This window comes from Narcine bancroftii, chromosome 1 (assembly GCF_036971445.1).
Source record: "Narcine bancroftii isolate sNarBan1 chromosome 1, sNarBan1.hap1, whole genome shotgun sequence".
In the NCBI taxonomy this organism is placed as follows: Eukaryota; Metazoa; Chordata; class Chondrichthyes; order Torpediniformes; family Narcinidae; genus Narcine; species Narcine bancroftii.
In genome coordinates, this window is record NC_091469.1 from 281,330,579 (window position 1) to 281,354,714 (window position 24,136).

At 36.6% G+C, this 24,136-nt stretch overlaps 1 protein-coding gene across 3 annotated transcripts; it reads left to right on the forward strand.

Annotated features, from left to right (window-relative positions):
- Positions 1 to 23,130, forward strand: LOC138744870 (transmembrane protein 216-like). Of its 3 annotated transcripts, XR_011345842.1 has the most exons (7): positions 5 to 60; positions 2,851 to 2,867; positions 3,166 to 3,259; positions 16,085 to 16,177; positions 20,344 to 20,545; positions 21,889 to 21,990; positions 22,106 to 23,130. XR_011345842.1 is itself a non-coding variant. In XM_069901661.1 (6 exons), exons 1-6 carry the CDS (start codon positions 51 to 53, stop codon positions 21,905 to 21,907), a joined length of 435 nt encoding a protein of 144 aa, XP_069757762.1. In that variant the 5' UTR covers positions 6 to 50; the 3' UTR covers positions 21,908 to 23,130. The 3 variants fall into 3 exon arrangements, 2 of the variants coding, with proteins under 2 accessions (XP_069757777.1, XP_069757762.1); XM_069901661.1 differs by having other exon boundaries at positions 6 to 60; positions 21,889 to 23,130; XM_069901676.1 differs by lacking the exons at positions 2,851 to 2,867; positions 3,166 to 3,259 and having other exon boundaries at positions 1 to 60; positions 21,889 to 23,130.
- Positions 23,131 to 24,136: the final 1,006 nt, after the last annotated feature.

Genomic DNA, 24,136 nt, shown 5'->3' on the forward strand with positions numbered 1-24,136 from the left:
CCAGGAAATGACGGAAGGTGGCGGGAAAGCTGTTGTTATGGTGAGGCAAAATGGCGCGAGGTGAGTGGAGCGGACGCGACTTAGGCCCGGGCGGTTAAGGGGATCTTGATTTCCAGAGTAACTCAACACTGAGGTATTACTGGTTTATTACACAAAAAAAAACACAGGAAAATGCAAAAAGGAGTTGCATCTTGAAATCGAATTAATAAAATGTCAACGTTGAGGCAATTATCAGAACATAGTAAGCAATTAGCTCGAAAGAGATGGAAACGAGTAATCTCGTGTGCCGACCAAGACAAAATCACGGGGGATCATTGACAACTGAGAAGGGATTCTGTCCGCTAATGACACTTCATTAGTAGTGAAGAGCGCCAGGTTTTCCCCCACAGTAATTCACCATCGCTTGTGTTTAACATTATTTACTTAATTCACTCTCCCTCGCTCTTCCAACGTAAATGCCCATCATTTATCTTGTTTAACTTCGGAAAATGAGGAAAATACTCGAGCTGGTCAGACATCTCTGTGCTGACTTTTCATCTTTGACAACTTCACTTTCGTGGCATTTTTCCTGCCTCCACCCAGTCCTGTGCTTATGTCCTTTCTTGACATCTGAAGACTTAATTTACCTCGTGTTTTCTGTTGTTAGTAAATAGGAATAAATTGAAACATAAAAACGGTTTTTTTCCCCCAAAAATGCTATTTGATCTGAACAGGGTTTAATTTTAAAAAGTGCCTTTATTTTAATTTTAGAAATGTGCAGTGCCTTGGTCAATTCCCAAGCATTGTTAATTACCAAATGACAATTGATCCTGGGTCTATCAGTGCTAATGACCAAAGTTTGGTTTGAGGGGCTTTTGATGATTGTAAAAGGAGAAAAGAAAGATGGGCAGAAAAGATTGAGGAAAAAATTGGGAAATTTATGGCCTTGAATGGAACATTCAGCCAAAAGTGAAGTAATTGTAATGTTCAAAGCAAGAATTAGAATGAAATTATCTTGAAGAGTGGAAGGACCAGAGATCTTAAGGATAAAAGCAAAGATGAGGGATGGCTTAACAATAGCTAATGTGATTCAGTAAGCACAGAGGTCATCAATAAAAAGGATGGTGCAGACTAGAAGCCACAAAAAAAAAACACAGATACTGGAATTTTGAGAAAATAGAAACTGGAAAACTCAGTGGGTTAGGCAGCATCCATGGAAAGAAATGACCAGTCACTATTTTCAGTCAGGTTTCTTTTCCTTCCTTAGACTTGAAGAAACATCCCAAATTGGCTGGCTATTGCATGACCTGCTCAGTATCTCCAGCTCCTCTTTGCTTTGTGTAGCCTAGAAAGGAGGTAGCAAAAATTTAGGTTTGCAGAAGGTAGAACAGGCAAGAATAGCCCAGGGTGCACCATAATAGTCAACCTGTAAGGCACAAAGGCCTTGCAGATGAACTGAGATTTAACCTGAGACAAGTGATATAATGTTGGCAGGCTTTGTATGGCACAGAAGTATTTTCATGGTGTTGTATGATATCAAGATTGCAACCATTTTGGTCCAACACCAGACATTTGTCAGGAAGAGAAATGTAATTGGTGACTGGGTAAATGGATTTCTCACTGTGACTGAAGCCATTAGTTCAGCTCAAAGTTCATGCTCATCCCTTGTGAGATCAGTGTGATTGAGCAAGCCACTCAGATGCCAACAGTGATTATCAATGTTGGCTTTGCCACAGTGTCTTCTAGACTCTAAGAATAAATATATTTAAAGTCAGACAGATGATGGTAAAGTAGAAATGTGTGTTATAGCATACAGTATATGTGAGAGATCATGTGTTTTTGGAAAGTATTACCAAAGGACAGCATGTTGATAACAGGGAAGAGCTCAGTAAAGGTATTTAAGCAATACCAAAAGTGAAGGTCAAGCAGGAAATGAAATAATTGAAGATGATCCTGTCCCATTATGGTGGAGACATAAGCATGAAATAAGGATTATGTAGTTGCACTGAACTTGTTGCCTGCATTGAACAAAAATAGTATGGTCAAAGACTGCAAGCTACCCAATACTATTTTATTTGTGACATGGAAAAGAGCCATTTTAGCAAGGCAGAAATCTATGTGGAATTATTTTAAAAATTGTTCAGTGAAGCAATGGCTTATATTTGGCAGCTAGCAACTCCAGTCTTCTTTGGCTTGGCTTCGCAGACGAAGATTTATGGAGGGGGTAAATGTCCACGTCAGCTGCAGGCTCGTTTGTGGCTGACAAGTCTGATGCGGGACAGGCAGACACGGTTGCAGCGGTTGCAGGGGAAAATTGGTTGGTTGGGGTTGGGTGTTGGGTTTTTCCTCCTTTGCCTTTTGTCAGTGAGGTGGGCTCTGCGGTCTTCTTCAAAGGAGGTTGCTGCCCGCCAAACTGTGAGGCGCCAAGATGCACGGTTTGAGGCGATATCAGCCCACTGGCAGTGGTCAATGTGGCAGGCACCAAGAGATTTCTTTAGGCAGTCCTTGTACCTTTTCTTTGGTGCACCTCTGTCACGGTGGCCAGTGGAGAGCTCGCCATATAACACGATCTTGGGAAGGCGATGGTCCTCCATTCTGGAGACGTGACCCACCCAGCGCAGCTGGATCTTCATCAGCGTGGACTCGATGCTGTCGACCTCTGCCATCTCGAGTACTTCGACGTTAGGGATGAAAGCGCTCCAATGAATGTAATTGACTTGAAACAACCTTGAAATGAACACATGCTTCAAAGAAGGTCAAATTTGGACTTTCCTGATCGAGATAACTTTGCCATAATTTCAATCACGCTTGATTTTTGAAATCAGTACTTTGTGGAGGACATGTTTCTAATAATTGTTTTTTTTTAAATAGGAAAACCACCCCCAGTTGTATCCTTTTATAAATTAAATATTACTCTTGATGTGCATGGAATTGAGAATTCTCCAGCTTCAAAGTTTTCACTCTGTTGATGACGTCGTTGCAGCATGAAATTGAGTTTTGGCTATTTGAAATACAGTTGATGTGTTGATAACAAACCTGCTTGTGCTGAGTTGACAGACTTATTTAAAAAAAACTTTTGATTTCTGAATAGTTGGCTACAATTCTGAAATTTCAGTTAGTTGAAAGAGAAGCTTCGATTGATAAATATTTTACATATGTGACCTTTCCTTAATTTTTTTCCAATAGCTCTCTTTAACCCCACTGGAAATTCTCCTTATTCTCAACGGCTGGTACTATGCAGCATACTTTGTAGCAGAAATTCTTCTTTTCATTTATAAAAGTAGGTTCTGAATCCTGTGCTTTGAGTTTTAATTGTTACTTTGCAATCTGTATATGATATATCTATTCACATTTATGTTTATCACTTAAATTGATGATTAGAGGATAAAACTAAAATTGAAGACAATGGTCTTCCTTATATTTTGTCTTTTTATTGTTTCTAAGGAAAGTGTAGACCTTGATTCTTTTAAAATGAACAATTTAAAAATAAAAGTTAACCATTTTAACTGAACAAAAGCTCACTGAATATATATTTTCCTGTTACTTAAAGTAATTTATGCTCATTTGCAATTCAACTAATGTCTTTTAAATAGCCATTGTTCACTTGTTGGATTAGTTTGTTATTTTAAAGATACCAAGCATAATCAAGTTGTTTTATGAGCTAGGGTAGAGAATGCCAACAAGTTAGATTAGAAATCATTACCGCTGAACTCAAATATGTTATCTTACTGGTATCTAAGTACTCATATATATTTTAAGGCAGGATAATCAGATATTCATGAGTGGGGAAACATGAGGAAAGGAGCTGAGGCAGGATGGAAATGAAAATAATCTGTCCATCTGAGAGGATATGAGATGGGGTATGAAGCTCGGAATCAGACATACTGCCAAAGTTGGAACAAGTGTTATTCAGCCATGGGAACAAAGTGTATTGTTTCTGAATGCATTGACTGGTTTTACCAGTATTTATTTGGAAACTGTTCTTGCTCATCCAATTTTGGATGCTGAGTTATAAATGTAAGAAATCCACTGGGAAGTAAAAAGGTTTGGTCATCATGAGACAGAGTCATTCAGGTCTACACTGCAATTCAATATCATGGTTTATCCTCTTTATTAAGGCCACTTATTAGCAGATACCCATGTCCCTTGATTTCCTTTGTACAAAAATGTAGTTGGCAATATAATCAGCAACTAAACATTCTAGGGTGTAAAATTGCAAAGATTCACAATCCTTAAATTTTAGAAATTTCTCCCCCTCTCAGTTTTAAATTATTATCAATGTCTCCTACTAGACAAAACCAAGGTAAAAGTGCATCAACATCCAATTTGTCTATCCCTTTTTTTATTTTGTATGTTTCAGTGAAATCATCTACTCTGTTGCACTGTAAGCACAGGCCAGCATGACGACACAGGACAAAATCCCTATTCCAGAATCAGTGAATCTGTACTCCAAATTATTCAGCCTCAAAAGCAATACATTTTTTGAAAATGAGACTGTAATCAAGGTGCCACATTAGTAATTTATTTTTCAGTGGAATGTTTGAGAATTATGAAATGATTGTAAAAAATAGTTCCATTATTAATCTATAGCAAGCTCTTGAATTAAATTTTCCAATTTACCTCGGTCAGCCTCTCTCACATTTTCTACAACTCTAAAAGAGAAAAACAGTATGGAAACATCTGTTTTGGCCCATTCAGTTCACACCATTCAATTTGCAATAATCCTATCGTAATTTTCTTTATTCTCCCCATCCCCACATTCTCTTTAATTCCCTCTGGACTATACCGTTTATCTGCACACATCAGGCAAAATAACCTACCAAGCTGCACGACTTTGGGACATGGAAGGAAACCAGAGTGCTCAGACAGAGAAGGTGCAAACTTCACAGATACCACTTAGAGTTGAAATTGCAACAATTCCTGGCATTGTGAGGTAACAGCTCCACTTGCTGCATGACTGTATGGCCTTCTTCTCAAGCAGTTCTTTGGTGTCAAGGAGGAATTGCTTTGAATTCAGTTTCATATTTAGTTAGCTGAAGAGTCCTGTATGGGAACCACAGATGGGTGGATAAGTGGTTCTTGAAGCAGTGGGTGGATGATTTGTTTAGGACATCATGTATTCCTTTGGCTGGTTGGTTTGTTTTCTGCTTGCTTCCATTTTTTTTTTTTTTTCATTTTTTTTTCACACCATAAATCACGTTAGCCATGATATACACTTTTTCTTTTTCACACATATACAGTGACTTTTTCTCCCTCCTCCCAAGCCACCCCCCCACCCCCCCCTCTCATCCATTTTAGGTATAGAATCTAGGTTGCATTAAGCCAGTCAGACAATGTTGTCATTCAACAAAAATACACCAGAAATTCTACTGAGTCCATTCTTTTCTTTTCTTCTCCTTCCATCAACTTAGGTAATGTTTGTTCCCGGTAGGTTTTCGCTATTGTATTTAATGTAAGGCTCCCATACTTGTTCGAATATTTCAATATTATTTCTTAAACTATATGTTATTTTTTCTAATGGAATACATTTATTCATTTCTATATACCATTGTTGTATTTTCAAATTATCTTCCAATTTCCAGGTTGACATAATACATTTTTTTGCTACGGCTAGGGCTATCTTAACAAATCTTTTTTGTGCATCTTCCAAGTCAATTCCAAATTCTTTATTTTTTATGTTACTTAGGAGAAAGATCTCTGGATTCTTTGGTATATTGTTTTCTGTTATTTTATTTAATATCTGATTGAGATCATCCCAAAATTTTTCTACTCTCTCACATGTCCAGATTGCATGAATTGTTGTTCCCCTTTCTTTTTTACATCGAAAACATCTATCAGATACTGTTGGGTCCCATTTATTTAACTTTTGCGGTGTAATGTATAGTCTGTGTAACCAATTATATTGTATCATACGCAGCCTCGTATTTATTGTATTTCTCATCGTTCCAGAACGTAATTTCTCCCATGTTTCCTTTTTTATCTTTATATTTAAATCTTGTTCCCATTTTTGTTTAGTTTTACCACTTGTTTCCTCATTCTCCTTTTCTTGCAGTTTAATATACATATTTGTTATAAATCTTTTGATTAACATTGTATCTGTAATCACATATTCAAGGTTACTTCCCTCTGGTAAACTCAAATTGCTTCCTAATTTATCTTTCAAGTAGGATCTCAGTTGGTAATATGCCAGCGCTGTATCTCCAGTTGTATTGTACTTATCTCTCATTTGTTCAAAGGATAAGAATCTACTTCCTGAAAAACAATTTCCTGTTCTTTTAATCCCTTTTTTTTCCCATTTTGTAAAGGAAAGGTTGTCTATTGTAAAAGGGAGTAGCTTATTTTGCGTCAATATTAGTTTTGGTAATTGATAATTTGTTTTATTTCTTTCTACATGAATCTTCTTCCATATATTGAGGAGATGGTGTATTACTGGAGAAGTTCTATGTTGTACCAATTTTTCATCCCATTTATATAATATGTGTTCAGGTATCTTTTCCCCTATTTTATCTAATTCTAATCTCGTCCAGTCTGGTTTTTCCCTTGTTTGATAAAAATCTGATAGGTACCTTAATTGTGCGGCTCTATAATAATTTTTGAAGTTTGGCAATTGTAAGCCTCCTTGTTTATACCATTCTGTTAATTTATCTAGTGCTATCCTTGGTTTCCCCCCTCTCCATAAAAATTTCCTTATTATTTTCTTTAACTCTTTGAAGAATTTTTCTGTCAGTTGTATTGGCAATGCCTGAAATAAGTATAGTATCCTTGGAAAAATGTTAATTTTAATACAGTTTATCCTTCCTATCAGTGTTAGTGGTAGCTCTTTCTTTCCAATGCTCTAAATCGTCCTGTAATTTTTTCATTAGTGGATTGTAATTGAGTTTATATAATTGGCCTAGATTTTTGTTTATTTGTACACCTAGGTATCTTATTGCCTGCATTTGCCATCTGAATGGGGATTCCTTCTTAAATTTTGAGAAATCCGCGTTATTCACAGGCATTGCTTCACTTTTATTTACGTTTATCTTGTATCCCGACACTTCTCCATACTCCTTCAATTTCTTATATAGTTCTTTTATTGATAGTTCTGGTTCTGTTAAGTACACTATCACATCATCCGCAAATAGTCTAATTTTTATTCCTGTCTTTTATTTTTATTCCTTTTATATTATTATCTATTCTTATCGATTCTGCTAGTGGTTCTATAGCTAGCGCAAACAATAATGGTGATAGTGGGCATCCCTGCCGCGTTGACCTGCTTAAGTTAAATTGCTTTGATACATGTCCATTTACTGTCACTTTCGCTAACGGTCCCTTATATAATGCTTTAATCCAATTAATATACTTCTCCGGTAAACTGAATTTTTGCAATACTTTGAACAAATAATTCCATTCTACTCTGTCGAAGGCCTTCTCTGCGTCTAAAGCAACTGCTACTGCAGGTGCTTTATTTCCTTCTACTGCATGAATTAAGTTAATAAATTTACAAATATTGTCTGTTGTGCGTCTTTTTTTGATAAATCCAGTTTGGTCTAAATTTACCATTTTCGGTACCTGTTCTGCTAATCTGTTTGCTAATAGTTTAGCTATTATCTTATAATCTGTGTTTAGCAAAGATATTGGTCTATATGACGCTGGTGAGAGTGGATCTTTCCCTTGTTTTAGTATCACTGTAATTATTGCTGTTTTACATGAATCTGGTAAGTTTTGTGTCTCATCAATCTGGTTGATTACATCCAGGAGGGGCGGTATTAATAGGTCTTTAAATGTTTTGTAGAATTCTATTGGGAGTCCATCCTCTCCTGGTGTCTTATTATTTGGTAATTTTTTTTATTATCTCTTGTATTTCTACTGTTCCAAATGGTTCTGTTAATTTATTTTGTTCCTCTATTTGTAGTTTTGGTAGTTCAATTTTAGTCAAAAATTCATCTATTTTCCCTTCTTTCCCTTTGTTTTCAGTTCGGTATGATTGTTCATAGAATTCTCTGAAGTTTTCCTTAATTTCTTTTGGATTATATGTAATTTGTTTGTCTTTTTTCCTTGTTGCCAATACCATTTTCTTAGTTTGCTCTGTCTTAAGCTGCCATGCTAAGATTTTGTGTGTTTTTTAACCTAGTTCATAATATTTCTGTTTTGTCTTCATTATATTCTTCTCCACCTTATATGTTTGTAATGTTTCATATTTTATTTTTTTATCCGCCATTTCTCTTCTTTTGGTTGTATCTTCCTTTATTGCTAATTTTTTTTCTATGTTTACTATTTCCCTTTCCAACTGCTCTGTTTCCTGATTATAGTCTTTCCTCATCTTGGTTACATAACTTATTATTTGCCCTCTAATGAATGCTTTCATTGCGTCCCATAGTATAAACTTATCTTCCACTGATTCCGTATTTACTTCAAAATACATTTTTAATTGTTTTTCAATAAATTCTCTAAAATCCTGTCTTTTAAGTAGCATGGGGTTTAATCTCCATCTATACATTCTTGGAGGGATGTCCTCTAGCTTTACTGTCAGTATTAAGGGTGAATGGTCCGATAGCATTCTCGCTTTATATTCTGTTTTTCTTACTCTATCCTGCATACTAGCTGATAACAAAAATAGGTCTATTCTTGAGTATGTTTTATGTCTAGTCGAGTAGTATGAGTATTCCTTTTCTTTTGGGTTTTGTTTCCTCCATATGTCCACAAGTTTCATTTCTTGCATTGATTTAATTATAAATTTGGTTACTTTGTTCTTCCTGTTAATTTTTTTCCCCGTTTTATCCATATTTGGATCCAAATTCAGATTGAAATCCCCTCCTATTAGTATGTTCCCTTGCGTATTAGCTACCTTCAAAAAGATATCTTGCATAAACTTTTGATCTTCTTCGTTAGGTGAATATATATTAAGTAGATTCCAAAGCTCCGAATATATCTGACATTTTATCATAACATATCTCCCTGCTGGATCTATTATTTCCTCTTCTATTTTAAATGGCACATTTTTGCTAATTAATTTAGCCACTCCTCTTGCTTTTGAATTATACGATGCTGCTGTTACATGTCCTACCCAATCTCTCTTTAATTTCTTGTGCTCCAATTCAGTTAAGTGTGTTTCTTGGACAAATGCTATATCAATTTTTTCCTTTTTCAGTAAATTTAGTAGTTTCTTCCTTTTAATTTGGTTATGTATTCCATTAATATTTAAAGTCATATAGTTCAGCGTAGCCATTTTATATTTTGTTTATCTTCTCTTTCCGTTTTTCCATCATTACCTTTCCTTCTTTTCCATTTCTGTTTTCTTATTTTCAACTCTTTACAAGACAACATTCCTACAACATCCAACATTTTCCTTATTCTCCTATTTCTGTCTTCTTTATCCCCAATGTCCCCTTCCCCTCCTGAGTTGTCCTTTATCCCTTGTCGGACAACCACATCTCCCCTCTCCATTTGGATTTGCGAATCCACTCGCAAGCGTCAACTGATTTTGCAGTGACCGCTCTTTTTCCCCCACCCAGCCCCCCCCAGAAAAGATTTCACTTTTCATATGCCACAAAGGTCACTCTTTTAATTCCCTCCTTATTCTCTCTATTCCATTACCTTCCCTTATTAATTCTTGTCTATACTATCTATATTTTCCTCTAATTACAGATACTTTCACGTATGCATATTGTCTCTATTCACTCTTATACCTCTTTACCCGCATACATATCAATCGTGGTCATTTTTACCCTCATTACCCGTCTTCATCCCTCAGTCTATTTTTGTCTTTACCCACATACATATCAATCGTGATCATTTTTACTCTCATTACCCGTCTTCATCCCTCAGTCTATTTTTGTAATTGTTCTGCAAATTTTCGTGCTTCTTCTGGATCCGAGAACAGTCTGTTTTGTTGTCCTGGAATAAATATTTTCAATACCGCAGGATGCTTCAGTATAAATTTATACCCTTTCTTCCATAAAATCGCCTTTGCTGTATTGAATTCTTTTCTCTTCTTTAGGAGTTCAAAACTTATATCTGAATAAATGAAGATTTTTTGCCCTTTATACTCCAGTGGTTTGTTGCCCTCTCTTACTTTTTCCATTGTCTTCTCCAGTACCTTTTCTCTTGTAGTATATCTTAGGAATTTTACTACAATAGATCTTGGTTTTTGTTGTGGTTGTGGTTTAGAGGCCAAAGCTCTATGTGCCCTTTCTATTTCCATTTCTTGCTGTAGTTCTGGACATCCTAGGGTCTTAGGGATCCACTCTTTTATAAACTCCCTCATATTCTTGCCTTCTTCATCTTCCTTAAGGCCCACTATCTTTATATTATTTCTTCTGTTATAATTTTTCATTATATCTATTTTTTGAGCTAGTAGTTCTTGTGTCTCTTTAGTTTTTTTATTAGATTCCTCCAATTTCTTTTTTAAGTCTTCTACCTCCATTTCTGCTGCTACTGCCTGTTCTTCCATCTTGTCCATTTTTTTCCCCTTTTCTGTTAAGGTCATATCTATTTTATTCACTTTCTCTTCTGTGTTGTTTATTCTTCTTCTTAAATCATTGAATTCCTGTGTTTGCCATTCTTTAAATGACTCCATGTATCCTCTAACAAGAGCAAGTATATCATTTACCTTGCCTTTCCCTTCATCTATTTCACTGTATTCTTCCTCTTCTTCTTCCTCTGGGTTGGCCATCTGTTGTTTCTTTGTTGCCCTTTCCTTCTCTTCTTTCTTGTTTTCATTGTTTTCTGTGGTCTCTTCTTGCTGCAGGTGTTCTGCAGCTGTCGTTGCCGGCTGTGGAGATCGACTCCCCAGCTGGTCCCTCCTCCCGTCGGTGTGTTTTTTCTCATGCGCGGTTGCGCACTTTTACTCGGCTCTGTGAGCCATTGTTGTAGTTCTTTTTCTACCGACCTGAGGTAGCGGGCTCCTCTCTCCACAGCGGGCCTCTTCGGACAGGTAAGGCCTTCACCTTTTTCCTCCGTTGTCTTCTCTTCCTCTCTTCTTACCGTTGATTTTGATTTTTCTTCTTTTGTCTCCATCTTCTTTCCACCTTTATACTCACTTTTCTTTAACTTTTATTTCTGTGCCTTTGTATTTTCTCTTGTTTTTCCCGACTTTTCTGGAGAGGGCTGGAGTTCTCCGTCCGGCCACTACTCCATCACGTGACTCCTCCCCCTGCTTGCTTCCATTTTAGAAGTTTGATGCTTCGTTAATTTCCAAATGCTCCTCCATTTTAAGGGGTCATTGACCAGGGATTTCCATTAACTATTGAAAGTGTTGGATTTTTTTTAACTTGACCAAGAATATTCTTTTTTTTTCACACTGTGAACCATATCAACCAAAATACATGCAAACATTTCCCTCTTAAATATACACAGTGGCATTTTCTCCCCTTTTCCCCCCCTACCTTCCCTCCCCCCTTCCCACCCCCCCTCCAAAACCAATAAACATTCAACATATACCACACAATAAATCCATTAAACAATGTCATCACACAATGAAAATAAACAAGAAAAATGTATCATCTACTTTTACACACTGGATCAGGTCATTTTGTCTTCTTATCATTTTAGTGGGTGGAGGTCTGAGGCAAGCCCTCTCTGTTATGTTCCATGTATGGCTCCCAAATTTGTTCAAATAATGTGACTTTATTTTTTAAATTATATGTTATTTTTTCCAATGGAATACATTTATTCATTTCCATGTACCTTTGCTGTACTCTCAGGCTCTCTTCTGATTTCCAAGTTGACATTATACATTTTTTTGCTACAGCTAAGGCTATCATAATAAATCTTTTTTGCGCTTCATCCAATTTGAGGCCTAATTCTTTCCTTCTTTTATTACTTGGAAGAAAGATCTCTGGACTTTTTGGTATGTTGCTTTTTGTGATTTTATTTAATACCTGATTTAGATCTTCCCAAAACATTGTCACTTTCTCACATGCCCAAATTGCATGTACTGTTATCATTTCCTTCTTACAGCGAAAACATCTATCTGATAATGTTGGATCCCATTTTTTAAACTTTTGGGGCATGTAACCAATTATACTGTATCATGTGTTTATTATATTCTTCATAGTTCCAAAACATAACTTTTCCCATATTTCATTTTTTATCTTTATGTTTAAATCTTTTTCCCACTTTTGTTTGGGTTTATTTCATCATTTTCCTTCTCTTGAAGCTTGATGTACATGTTCATTATAAATCTTTTAATTATCATTGTGTCTATAATCACATATTCAAAGCTGGTTCCTTCTGGTAAACTCAGTCTCTTTCCAAATTTATCCTTTAAGTTGATGGCATGCAAACATTGTACCATGAGTTATTCCATATTTGTACTTAATTTGTTCAAATGTTAATAAATTATTTCCCAAAAAACAATTTTCTATTCTTTTAATTCCTTGTCTCTCCCATTCTCTAAAGGAAAGGTTATTTATTGTAAAAGGGATTAGCTGATTTTGTATCAATAATAATTTTGGTATTTGGTCATTTGTTTTTTTTCCTTTCTAAGTGGATCTTCTTCCATATATTGAGTAAATGATGCAATACTGGTGAGCTTTTATATCATACCAGCTTTTCATCCCACTTATAAATTATATGGACCAAGAATGTTCTTGAAGCATTTTTTCTTGCCATGCAATCTTGCTGTGAGGGAACATAGCATTTTATTTTACAGTTATGTAGTCAGACGTGGGCAATGTGTTCCACTTCCTGAAGCTGGTCAAGTGTTCACACTTCACTTCACACTTGTATCCATTTAAGTTAAATGTTCTAGTTTCTAACTTGTATGTATTCCTCACAGGCTCAATGTAAGTTTCAATCTTATTGTAATTAGGTTACAAATTAATCAAAGAGCAAATATTGTCTTTTCTCTCACTCATTCCATGATGCATTGCTTTTGAAAACTTGTTCAAAATGCATTCTGTGAATTTATCCCCTAAATACTATTGCCAACTTGATTTATCTTACAATAACATTAACATTCTAATCTTCATAAAAGTATTTTCTTTACTACATACTGCCTATTAATCCTCTTTAGGAAAATACAGTTCCAGTTCACAATTCTATAAGCTATTCTGTTATTCAATTGGAGAATGACTACTAGAGATCAAGTATTTTCTCCTTTCTATGCCATGTTTATGTACTGTTTATTTGAATAATCCTAACTAAAAATATTTTAAAGGAACAGACACATTACTAATCAGTCTGTGAATACTTCTTTCATGTGTTTGTTGACAGTTGTTCAGACCTATACTGACTTAAAAGATGATTTATTATTTAATCCAAAAAATAACTGAGCATGAATAAACGATTATATGGTAAAGTCAATGTTGTTGGGGAAAGGCAGTACTGTAAATGCAAACCTTGCCAGTGACCTATGCAACCCTTGATGATTTTTAAAAAATAAACCTGTTTTATAATTTTAGCAAAATGATTCCATTGAAGTAATTTTGGCTGATAGTGATCTGATTCCAAAACAACTTAAGTGGAATATTTTTAGGACATTTACATAGATGAATTAGTTTATTTAAATTTCATTTTTGGGTCTATGGATGTCATTGCCAAGATCATCATTTACTGTCCCTCCTATTTGTTTTTGAAAGTTGTGGTGAGTCACTGCCTTGAACAACTGCAGCCCTGTTTCATGAAGGTACTTCAACAATCCCGAGACTTAGACCAGTCTAGATGTGGCAACAGTAAGATGTGTCAAAATTAAGATTATATGTGTCTCAGAGAAAAATCTGCAAATGGTTGTATTCTCATTAGCATTTGTCCTCGGCATTCTTGGTGGTTGAGTAGGAGTGGAATTAATGCATCCACTGTTTGTCTTGGTCAATCTTCTGTGTGTACTAATAGCAAACAATAACTGCTTCAATTTTTTGTTTGAATATTTTAATTTTGATTTTCATAGACTCATTAAAAAAATTCAACCAAACAACACAATCCCTTTCAACACTCATTTATAACATTCAGAGTCTATATTAATCCCCAACCCCCTACCCAAATACAAGCAGTCATATAAATTATACAGATACAAATACTAATGGGGTCCATGATCCCTACAGAAACCTAGGAAAAACAACCAGGTTGACTAAATAACAAAGGTAAGGAAGAAAAAGTAAAAAAAACTAAAAAAGCATGTTGCCTGCACTATGTCCTACTTCCTTAATTCCACTCATTTCCCTGCTGGGACGGATTATTTCAGTGCCCATATTTTGAAGAGGGGGAAGGGGAGCTAGTCAGATCTGTGTGCCAATGTATTTCATATAGGATTGCCACACTCTAATGAATGTGTCATATTTCCTCCTTAGATTGTATGTGATTTTTCTCCAAAGGAATGCAATTCTGCATTTCCATATTCCATTGTGTAGTATTTAAATGGGAGTCGGACTTCCACGTAACCACTTCCTGGCTACTGACAGAGCAATCTTCATGAACTGAATTTGGTATTTGAACAGTCTAGAACTCACATTCTCAATATCTCCCACAAGGTACAGCTCTAAATCCTGTGGAAAATCCACTTTTGTATTTTTTTTTCCCAAATGCTCCCCAGGTCCTCCCAGAAGGATCTCACCCTTGCACCTAGTTGCAGTGGTAAAGATTCCAATCTCCACACCATACCTAAAGCACATTTCCATAATTTTTGGATTTGATTTATGTAATTTTTGTGGTGTGAGGTTCAGCTGGTACAAGAAGTTGTATTGCACCAACCTGTATCTGGCAGTAATGCTATTTAGACACATGTCTTACCATCACTCTTTGATTGTTGTGCCCAAGTCTGACTCCCATCTCTCCCTTGACCTGAGTAAGCCTGGTCTGGGCCCTCACTTTGGAAAATAATACATCTTAAAGATAAATTTACACACATTCCCTATTGAATTAGAATATCCATGTTACTACATTGAGGTAGGCTCATAGATAGTCCCATTTGTTTACCTTTCAGAAAGATCTTATTTGCAGATATCAAAAATGTTCTATTAGACAAATTGTATTTGTTCCTCAACTGCTTGAATAACCTAAGTTGCCTTTGCTTGTAACAATCTTCGATACATCTGATCCCTTTCTGGCTCCAGGTGTCCAGGATCCAGAGTCAAAGGTATTAAGTTGTTTGGGTCATATACGTTTTGGGAGATATCCCCACCTTCAATCCAATATATTGATTTATTCTTTGCCATATCTGAAGTATATGCTTTAATATGGAGTTATCTATTTTCTGACAATTCACTGAGTATCTTGGAAAAAAAACCCTGAGGCAATGAAGTGGGTAACAATTGAAAAAGATACTGGAGCCTTGGCATCACCTTCATGTGATACAGTTAACTCTGCCCACCAGTGTTATGGGCAGAGTCCTCCATCTAGCAAGGTTCTCCTCAATCTTCCAGAGCAAAGGGAGATAATTAAGTTTGTATAAGTTGCTTAAATCTATGTCTACCTTTATCTCCAGATATTTAATGACTTTTTGTGGCCATTTAAATGGACTTTTGTTGATATTGTTTATAATCTCCGTTCATCAAAGCCATAATCTCACTTTTGTCCAAATTTACCTTATACTCCAAGACCTCCCACATCCTCCAGTGGTCCTCAGCCTGGGCAAAGACCTCTCCAACACCTGGGCCTGTCAAATATACTAACACATCATCAGCGAAAAGATTGATTTTTGTGTTCCACCTGGCCCACCCTGAACCCCTTTATTTCTGGATCCCGCTGAATGGCTTCTGCCAGTGGCTCAATTGCCAGTATGAACCGCGCTGGGGACAATGGACAACCCTGTCTACTGGACTTGCTCAATGGAAACACTAGAGACATCTGCCTATTTGTAATAATTTTTACTTTGGGTGTACAATAAAATGTCCTCACACAATTAATAAATGTTTGACCCAATCCAAATTTCTCCAGTTCATCGAACAAAATGTCCCACCCCAATCTGTCAAAGGCCTTCTCTGCAGCCAGAGCCACGGCCATTATTGGATGCACTCCTGACTGTGCCAGATGTACTATCTTATGCAATCTAGCTCGGTTTAACTGCTTCAATCTTGCCACGTTTTGCTAATATTCTTCTCCTGTGGCAAATTTGGGCTTGACGAATTATTTCCTTGTATAACTCTGTTTTTATCCAACCTGTTATGCTCTTTTCTCTGTAATATAGGTCTGCTCTTGCCCTATGCCCATGCAAACCTGGCTTTGGATCTTGTGCTGCTCTTCCTGTATCTTGGGGTTGAAATAATGAGGATATTTTTTGGTAAGCAGCTTTAAACTAATTCTGAAACTTTGTATGCATTTGAATCTTAGGGACATTTTCTCAGATTTTTCTATGTCATAACTCACGAAGGTCGATCATTTAAATTTCTGGCCAGCTCCATGAAGCAAAAGACAGAGGAAAATCTAATTTTTATCCACTTTTTCTCTTTCTTTGAAAGCTGGCATGCAGTTTTGTTTATCTTGTATATTACTATGTCAATTTATGAATAAAGTTAAAATAATTTATGTTTTAAAAGTGGTAAAGTACTAAGGGCACTAAAATGCAGCAGGTCAGACAATACCTGTGGAGAGTGACACAAAGGTAATGTTTCATATTGAACCTGTCAATCTTGAATGTTAAATTAGAGATATTACAAATTTTAGAATTCAGGAAATGGCAGGAGAGAATAAAACAAAAGAATGTGTTTGGATAGAAGATAGAAAACAGTAAATGACAAAGCATACACTGTCAGGCAAAAAGGGATGAGAAGAAAGTGAAAATACGTCAAGAGGAGATATACCGTATATTCATGTGTAATAATCATATTTTGTGGACTAATTTTTAGGGTAAAATTTAATTGGTCAATTATTACGTGTGTTACTTTTGACTGCGATAAATGCCTGCGTTGTTTGAGGTGTCAGGAGCTCAGATGGGCAAGTGGCTGGGACCAGATGGTAAGTTTGCGTTGGGGGCATCAGGAGCTTGGATGGACAGACGGCCAGGGCCTAGGTGTCCAGTGCTCGAATAGGTTGGTGTCCGGGGCCTGGGAGAGAGACGGCGGGAGTTTGGATGAGCTATCTGTGAGGGCTTTGGGAGCTTGGATGGGTGGGAAGCCGGGATCTGGGTGTCAGGGGCATCAGGAACTCAAATAGGTGAGCGGCAGGGGCCTGGACGAGAGGCAGCGACTGGGGCGTCGGGAATTCTGGTAGGTGGTTGGTGGGGGCCGAGGTGAGATTCCATGTTTGAATCGTCAGGAGCTCAGATGGGCAGGTGGCTGGCGCCAAAAATAGGGGTGTTGGGGTTAAATTTTTCACACGATATATGGAAAATACTAGATTTTTAGGCCAAAAATAGGGGGTTGACTTTTACATGACATCAACTTACATGCATATATGCCGTATTTCAGAATACTAAAATTATTAAAAACAACCGCTTTCATTAGACACTACAACCCCTTTGCCTTTCAGCATGCCAAAACTACAATTTTGTTCCATTTCCCCAGTTCCCTCTTCCATATTTGTCAGATGGAAATAAACTTTAATTTGTACTCCTTCCTTTTCTTACAGCATGTAACTGTTGATGATACATCATCAATCTTCCATTACTTCTCTTCCCTTACCATCATCCACTAACGAAATCAATCTTTCCAGGTGAAATAGTGATTCACTGTCATCAGTTCCAAATTATACTGCCATTGTTCTTCACTATATGGGCTCCTCTATATTAGAGAAAGCAAATGCACATTAGGTGAATGGTTTGCAGTGCACCTTCAGTTCAGTCTGCAAAGATAATGAGCTTTATCTGGTCTGCAGTTTGTGTCCGTTAAACTCTCTTTCTGACCTCTCCCTCTTTAGCCTGTTATATTATTTAATTGAAGTCCAATGTAAATTTAAGTGAATTGAAGTGAATCCAGGATTGAACAGTTTCAGATAACTAGCTCTTTCAGTTTGTCCCAGAACTGATGTTCTGGTGAAATATTATCAGTCAAAGTGATATTATCTCCATTTTTCATTCTCCACAGATGTTGCCTGAGTACTTTCAGCATTCACCTTCTCTCAGATTTCCAGCAACTATTTTTTCTTGATCTTTTATTCTCATTGAATAAAAGACAGATTAGCTGCGGTTATTAAGCGGTCGGTCACCTCCTTCTCTCATCAAGCATTACCAGCAGTGACTTGTGTCATTCAGTCACTTGGTCTCAATGCAATCACAAAAAAATTATTTTTTTCTCTTCAGCCTCCATAAAGAAATTCAAACTTTTCCTAGTTCTAATGAAAGGTCATTAACCTACAGAGATAACTCTCTTTCCCTCTTACCTGATTTGCTGAGTATCTCTAGCATGCTTTTGTTTTTGTGGTTGTTAAGCATAATGATGAAAATCAGGAATAAAGTGCTATTACTTGAGTTTGTATTGTTTAACTGTAACGCTGTTTCATCTGTGTGCACAAATTGCAGCTTTTGGTCACCGCATTAGTGCTCTTGACTTACTTTCCAGTAACCTTGTTCTTAGTTTGCTGCACCTTATCAGTGGAGTTCATTGAAGAGCATCTCCTTTTACAATGAGCCATTATGCAGTTTTCGGGACTCACTGATTTTTCAGCAATTCCAGATAATGAATGATCCTGCTGGTCAAATCTAAAAACTGTCTTAGTGAAAACATGCATCCTTCTGCATCAGTTGTGGGTTTGTTAGCAAATGGAATAGCCTCTGTGGGTAACAGTAAGGCATTTTGTAGATGGTACACATGGCAGTTTTTGTGTGCCAGTAGAGGAAAAGAATATTTAGACTGTGATCAAGTTGCTTTTACCTGGATGTTGTCAAGATCCTTAAGAGTTATTGATCATAGGCTGAAAATATGCCAGGGCGTAACATCATTCTCAACCTCCAAAGCCTTTCTGATTTTTTTTTTTCAAAATATATACATTGAGCATCAAAGACAACTTCATACACATAATAAAGATGTACATTGTGGTCCTATATTTTTTTTTAAAACAGTAAAACCAACATACATATACACATGTTCACATAGACCCTCAGATACATGCCCAGAAACCCCATCCCATGACCACCTTGGCACCTTTGCTGATAGAATCATCGATATATTACAGAATCACAGTTAGTCTTTTATTCTGAAAGCACTCATAATTCAGAGAAATAATGCATAAAGAGTTGCCATTTGTGGAAAAATTTTCTGGTGGACCCTCTTAACATCTATTTGATTTTCTCCAGTTTAATAAAGAAACTGATGTCCTCAATTCATTAATGAAGGACCCCTATCAGTCTTCCAGTGTAACAAGGTTAGATACTTGGCTAATAGGAATGTAAAAGCTATCGTATCTTTCTGCAGGGACTTTAGGGAGTTGTCAGAGATTCCAAATATTGCAGTCAACAGGCAGGGTTGCAAATTGACTTTAAGCATTTCAGATAGTGGGCTATAAAGACTGCACCAGAACCCTTGTATTTTGGGACACTGATAAAACATGTGATTTAGGAGGCAAGGGGAGCCAATACACCTATTTCAGGATAAATGGCTGACAATCTGGATTTTGAAAAGTGAACCCTGTGCAGCACCTTGAACTGAATAAATTCCAAGCAAGCGCAGGAGGTGATAGAACAAATTATCTCAATAGCCTCTTCCCGCAGTTTCTCCTCCATTTCCATTTCCAATTCATGCCCCTAATTTTCTTTATTTTGGAAAGTGAATGACTTTTAATTGACAGAATAGAGCTATAAATTTTTGAAATTGTACCTCTCACTCCTCATTTAGGTGATATTAGATCTTTCCAGGGTTGTTTGGAAGAGCCTTTGCATTATCTATATGAAAGGAGCAGGGTACTGGAATAGTCTCCACTTGCCCAGCTGGGTGCAGCCCCAAAAACAGGTGCTTGACATTGAGATGTGGGATTTCTCCATCCCATTAAACTAAAAACCTTTGTGATTGAGCTGATTCTATCCATAAAGCTCATTTAGTATTTTGATTTGAATATCATGGCCCAAAAGAAAGAAGATATGGATGCTGAATGAGTGTTGAGAGAAATGAAAAGCGTTGAGCATTTGAAATGCAGTAAAGGAGCCAAAGAGTAGAATGCATTAACCTAATGGATTAGATTTGAGAAGTAGTAGAGCACTGAGTAAGTAAATAGTTCTGTTAAAAAGGAAACCATTCAATAATGGAGAGACACTATGGAAAAATTAGCACAGTGATTGGGGAATGCAGGTGTACAGGAAACACAATGAATGAGACAAAACTGCTGACAACAAGGCATTCATGATCCAGCAAGGTCAGCATCCAATTTGGTTTTGATTCCAAATAATTTTTCAGGATCAAAAGAGAAAATAGCAATTTGGGCATCAGTGGCTGGAACTGCATTGCTGAAATTAATTGCCATTTTCCTGGTGTTCAATGCAAGAAACTATTTCTAATGGGATTTTTATTTTTGCATTAGGTTCCAAGGGGAATCTGACTCAACGCAAGGTGCCTCTTACTATTAGCCTGATGCTTCTTGGGCCATCTGCAATAATGGCAGTTTATTATCTCCTACTACAGACTTATGTTCTAAGGCTGGAAGTGACCATCAATGCAATATTATTGGTGTTTTATGTATTTGAGTTGGTTCTGTACATTGTGGGCTTGATGAGCTTCCCAAGGTGAGAAAAACAATATATCTAGATTTCTAGATGTTCGTCATAAAATAATCACACTTGTTTGCATAAATACTGTGAATCTAAGCATTTATACATTTTTGTACATGACTGAAGTTCTGAGGAGTTTCACTCAAATTAGAATGAACTTCTTTTGTTGTATGTTAGGTTGCCCAATTTTAGTCAGGTTCCAGGAACTGATTGAAGTGGTTAATCTAATGCCTGACATGGACTCTGCTCAATTCTCTTCTTGCACATTTGTTAATTAAGGAATAATAGATTGGAAACTGGAGGAACCCTGATTTAGTTAGTATTCCTCCTTCAAATCAGAGGCATTGTCCTTGCTCTAATTGAGATAACTGAGCCTGGCACTAAGCAGAATAGGATTTAGAATCTTCTGGGTGTGTAGTTCGTTCTATATTAAACCACCACTTTCACTGTCAGCCTGTTCCACGCTCAACACCCCCTAAGTGAAGGTTCCTCTTCAACTTTTCACCCTTTACCCATGATATCTCAAGACCTCTAGTTCTTGTCTCACCCAACCTCACTGGAAAAGGCCTGTTTCCATATCAATCATAATTTTGTATACCTTTATCAAATATCCCCTCATCCAAGGAATAAAGTTCCTCACCAATTCATCCTTTTCCTATAACTCCACTTTACAATACCCTTGTAAATTTTCTCTGCACTCTTTTAGCCTTATCAATATATATCGTGTAGGTAGTTCACCAAAACTGCACACAATACTCCAAATTTGGCCTGACCAATGTCTTGTACAACTTCAACATAACATCCCAACTCCTGTACTTAATATGTTGATATTTATGAAAGTCAATGTCTCAAAAGCTCTCGTTATGATCCATTCTACCTGTGATACTGCTTTCAAAGTATAAAGAATAGGATTGCCCAACCCATTAACTTTCCCATCCATTTCACAGTGAACATCCCCAGTCCAGTGATATGACCTATAGTGAAAAGCTTTTTAAAAAAAAAATCATATATAACCAATTCACACACAACTGGAAAAAAAAAATCTCTCATTAATACAAAAAAGTATATTCCAGGATACTAAACCTGACCATAATGGGCTGTCCAAATAAACAGAGCATTTTCCTGTACACCTTGCACAGAAGAGGATTCAGGCCAGCATTGATCAGGCATGATCATATTTTATGGCAGGGGTGGATTGAGGGGCTGACTTGTTGTTGTGCTTATTTTTCAGTGGGTAATAACCAAAAATCCAAACTAATCCATGTGTTTACTGCCTTTAGTTCAATTACTCTGTGATATATTAACATATATTTGTTGTACCTGAATGATATTCATAATATTTCACTTTATTTTCTTAGTGTATTCATCGCTGACTAAGAATTTGAAGGGGACATCCCTTTGGGTTAATGAACACTCCATGCCAGCTAATCCATATTTGTAATACATTTTATAATATTTTTGTAAGTAGCTATCTTATGAATAATGTTTCCAACATGTTATATAGTTATTTTTAGTGATTTGTTGTATTTTTGCTATCGTGTAAATGTTTTATTTTGGTTCTCCTCTCCTTCACAGTAGTGGAAATGTTGTCTAGCTGTAAAAGGTGTTCATGAGCCAGTTTTATTGGACGCATTAGAAATCATCTCTACTTCCTCTCAATTTGTACATGAACGTAATATTTACTTGAACAACTTTCTTAATTTTCACAATGCTCATTCGTTTGTTCAATGTATCTTCAAAATAATGATACTTGCAAATAACAGTAAAACATTTTGAACTCCATGATGAACTTTATGGTGACTGTTAATCAGAGAAGAAAGTGTTAACAATGGAAGACATCAAAGTCAAATCTAATTCAACTCAGTCAAGTCCATGTATATTTTGTGGTTTCTTGAGGTGGCCTGACAAGTACTTCAAACCTGTATAATTTTTCATTTCACTTCTCCAAGGATACCGTCATCAACTGATTCCCTACTAAATCAGTTATTTCAACACAAGCAAGACATCAAATATTTTTGGTATTTATAGCTTTGTATTTTTCATGTAATGTATTCAATGTTATACATTTTGTTTAGCACATCTGGATCATTTTTAACACTGCAGTGGTAAACTGCAAGTTTCCTGGTTTTGGAAGACTGAGTGGTTAGGACATGGAATGGTATTTTACAGTGTGATATTCCATTGCTAAAGGAAATGTTTTACTGCTTTTAATAGTCTCTGGAACAGCTTACTAATAATTAGCAACTTTCTACTTATCTGGACCCGCTAAATTGTATTCTGAATTGGTTCAAAATGTCTTTGAATAAGCTGTGCTCCTGGTCACTGGTGAAGCCTCTAAACTTGCACAATGGTAATCCCACATTGGTTCAAAGTTCAAATTTATTGTCAGAGTACATATACAGATACCAGAAATCTGGTTCACCTGAGAATCTGGACTTCTCGAACTCTCGGCATTTGCGTGCATGCATGTGTAAGCAGCGCAGATGTACAGCGGCAACAAGCAACCACGTGGAAGTCGCAGAAATGTAAGAAAAATTTGTTTTTTTTGTACTTTGTATTTTATATGAAAAAATATTTTGTTAATAAACAATCAAAATTTACCTGTTTATGCTCCATACATTTTAAAAGTACTGCCTAAGAATCTTGAAAATCTGGATCGACCCAAACCCCAAGCAGTCTGGATTTTCAGTCTTTTACTGTATAGCATCACATACAACCCTGACATTTTTATTCCTGCAGTCCAGGCAGAATTTCTATTTTATGGTGGTGCAAAAAAACTGTACTCAAGAAAAGATACATGTTCAAAATTCAGATTTATTGTCAGAACATGCATGATACAACCTTGCCATTCCTTCTTCTGCGGGCCAGGCAGAATTTCTAAATGCTGATAGCTGTAAACTGTACTCAAGAGGAAAAAAATGGAAACAAAAGATATAAATGTAAACAAACTGCAAATGCAGAAAATAAATAATGAGCAAAGTAAGAATCTTTAAATGAGTCTACTGTTCAAGAGTTTGGACCAATTGTACCTTGGCTCCAAGTAATTACACACAAAGTGCATTTTAACAATTAAACAATTAAGCAATTCCAGTAAAACTCTATCTTGTTTTGCTGTCTTAAATAACTTAATCACAGTTTTGAAAATAGTATGTCATTTGCTTCCAATATACGATGACCATTTTGAGACTGATCACCCTGCACTGGAATCGAATGTATCAGCATCAGACTAAGAAAAAAGGGAATAATCTGACAGCATCTGTAGGAAGGATGTCTATCTGCAGCTCTTCAAGGAATGTGCTACGGCATTGAAGCTGGAGTTGGATGAATTTGGGATCATCCAAGAGGCATAAACGGTCATGGATTGCAGCTATACCTCAGGTACAACTGACCACACAGGGAAAAAGGCAGACAGAATAGAGATTCCCTGTGGCCATTCCCCTCAGTAACAAGTGTACCATTTTGGAGACTGCTGGGGGCTTTTGGCCTAGCAGAGGGTAGCAGCAGCAGCCAGGTTTTTGGCACCATGACTGGCTCTGAGGACAAATATTTCTTCAGTTACTGGTCTGGCCAGTTCATCATCCCCTTCATAGTTGGATTTGACCACCT

Excerpts from the sequence above, each read along its gene's own strand:
- LOC138744870 (XM_069901661.1), top strand. Across the intron at positions 3,260-16,084 it reads TCTTCTTTTCATTTATAAAA|GTCTGCTCTTGCCCTATGCC; the intron begins GTAGGTTCTGAA and ends TCTGTAATATAG. Across the intron at positions 16,178-20,343 it reads AATAATGAGGATATTTTTTG|GTTCCAAGGGGAATCTGACT; the intron begins GTAAGCAGCTTT and ends TTTTTGCATTAG.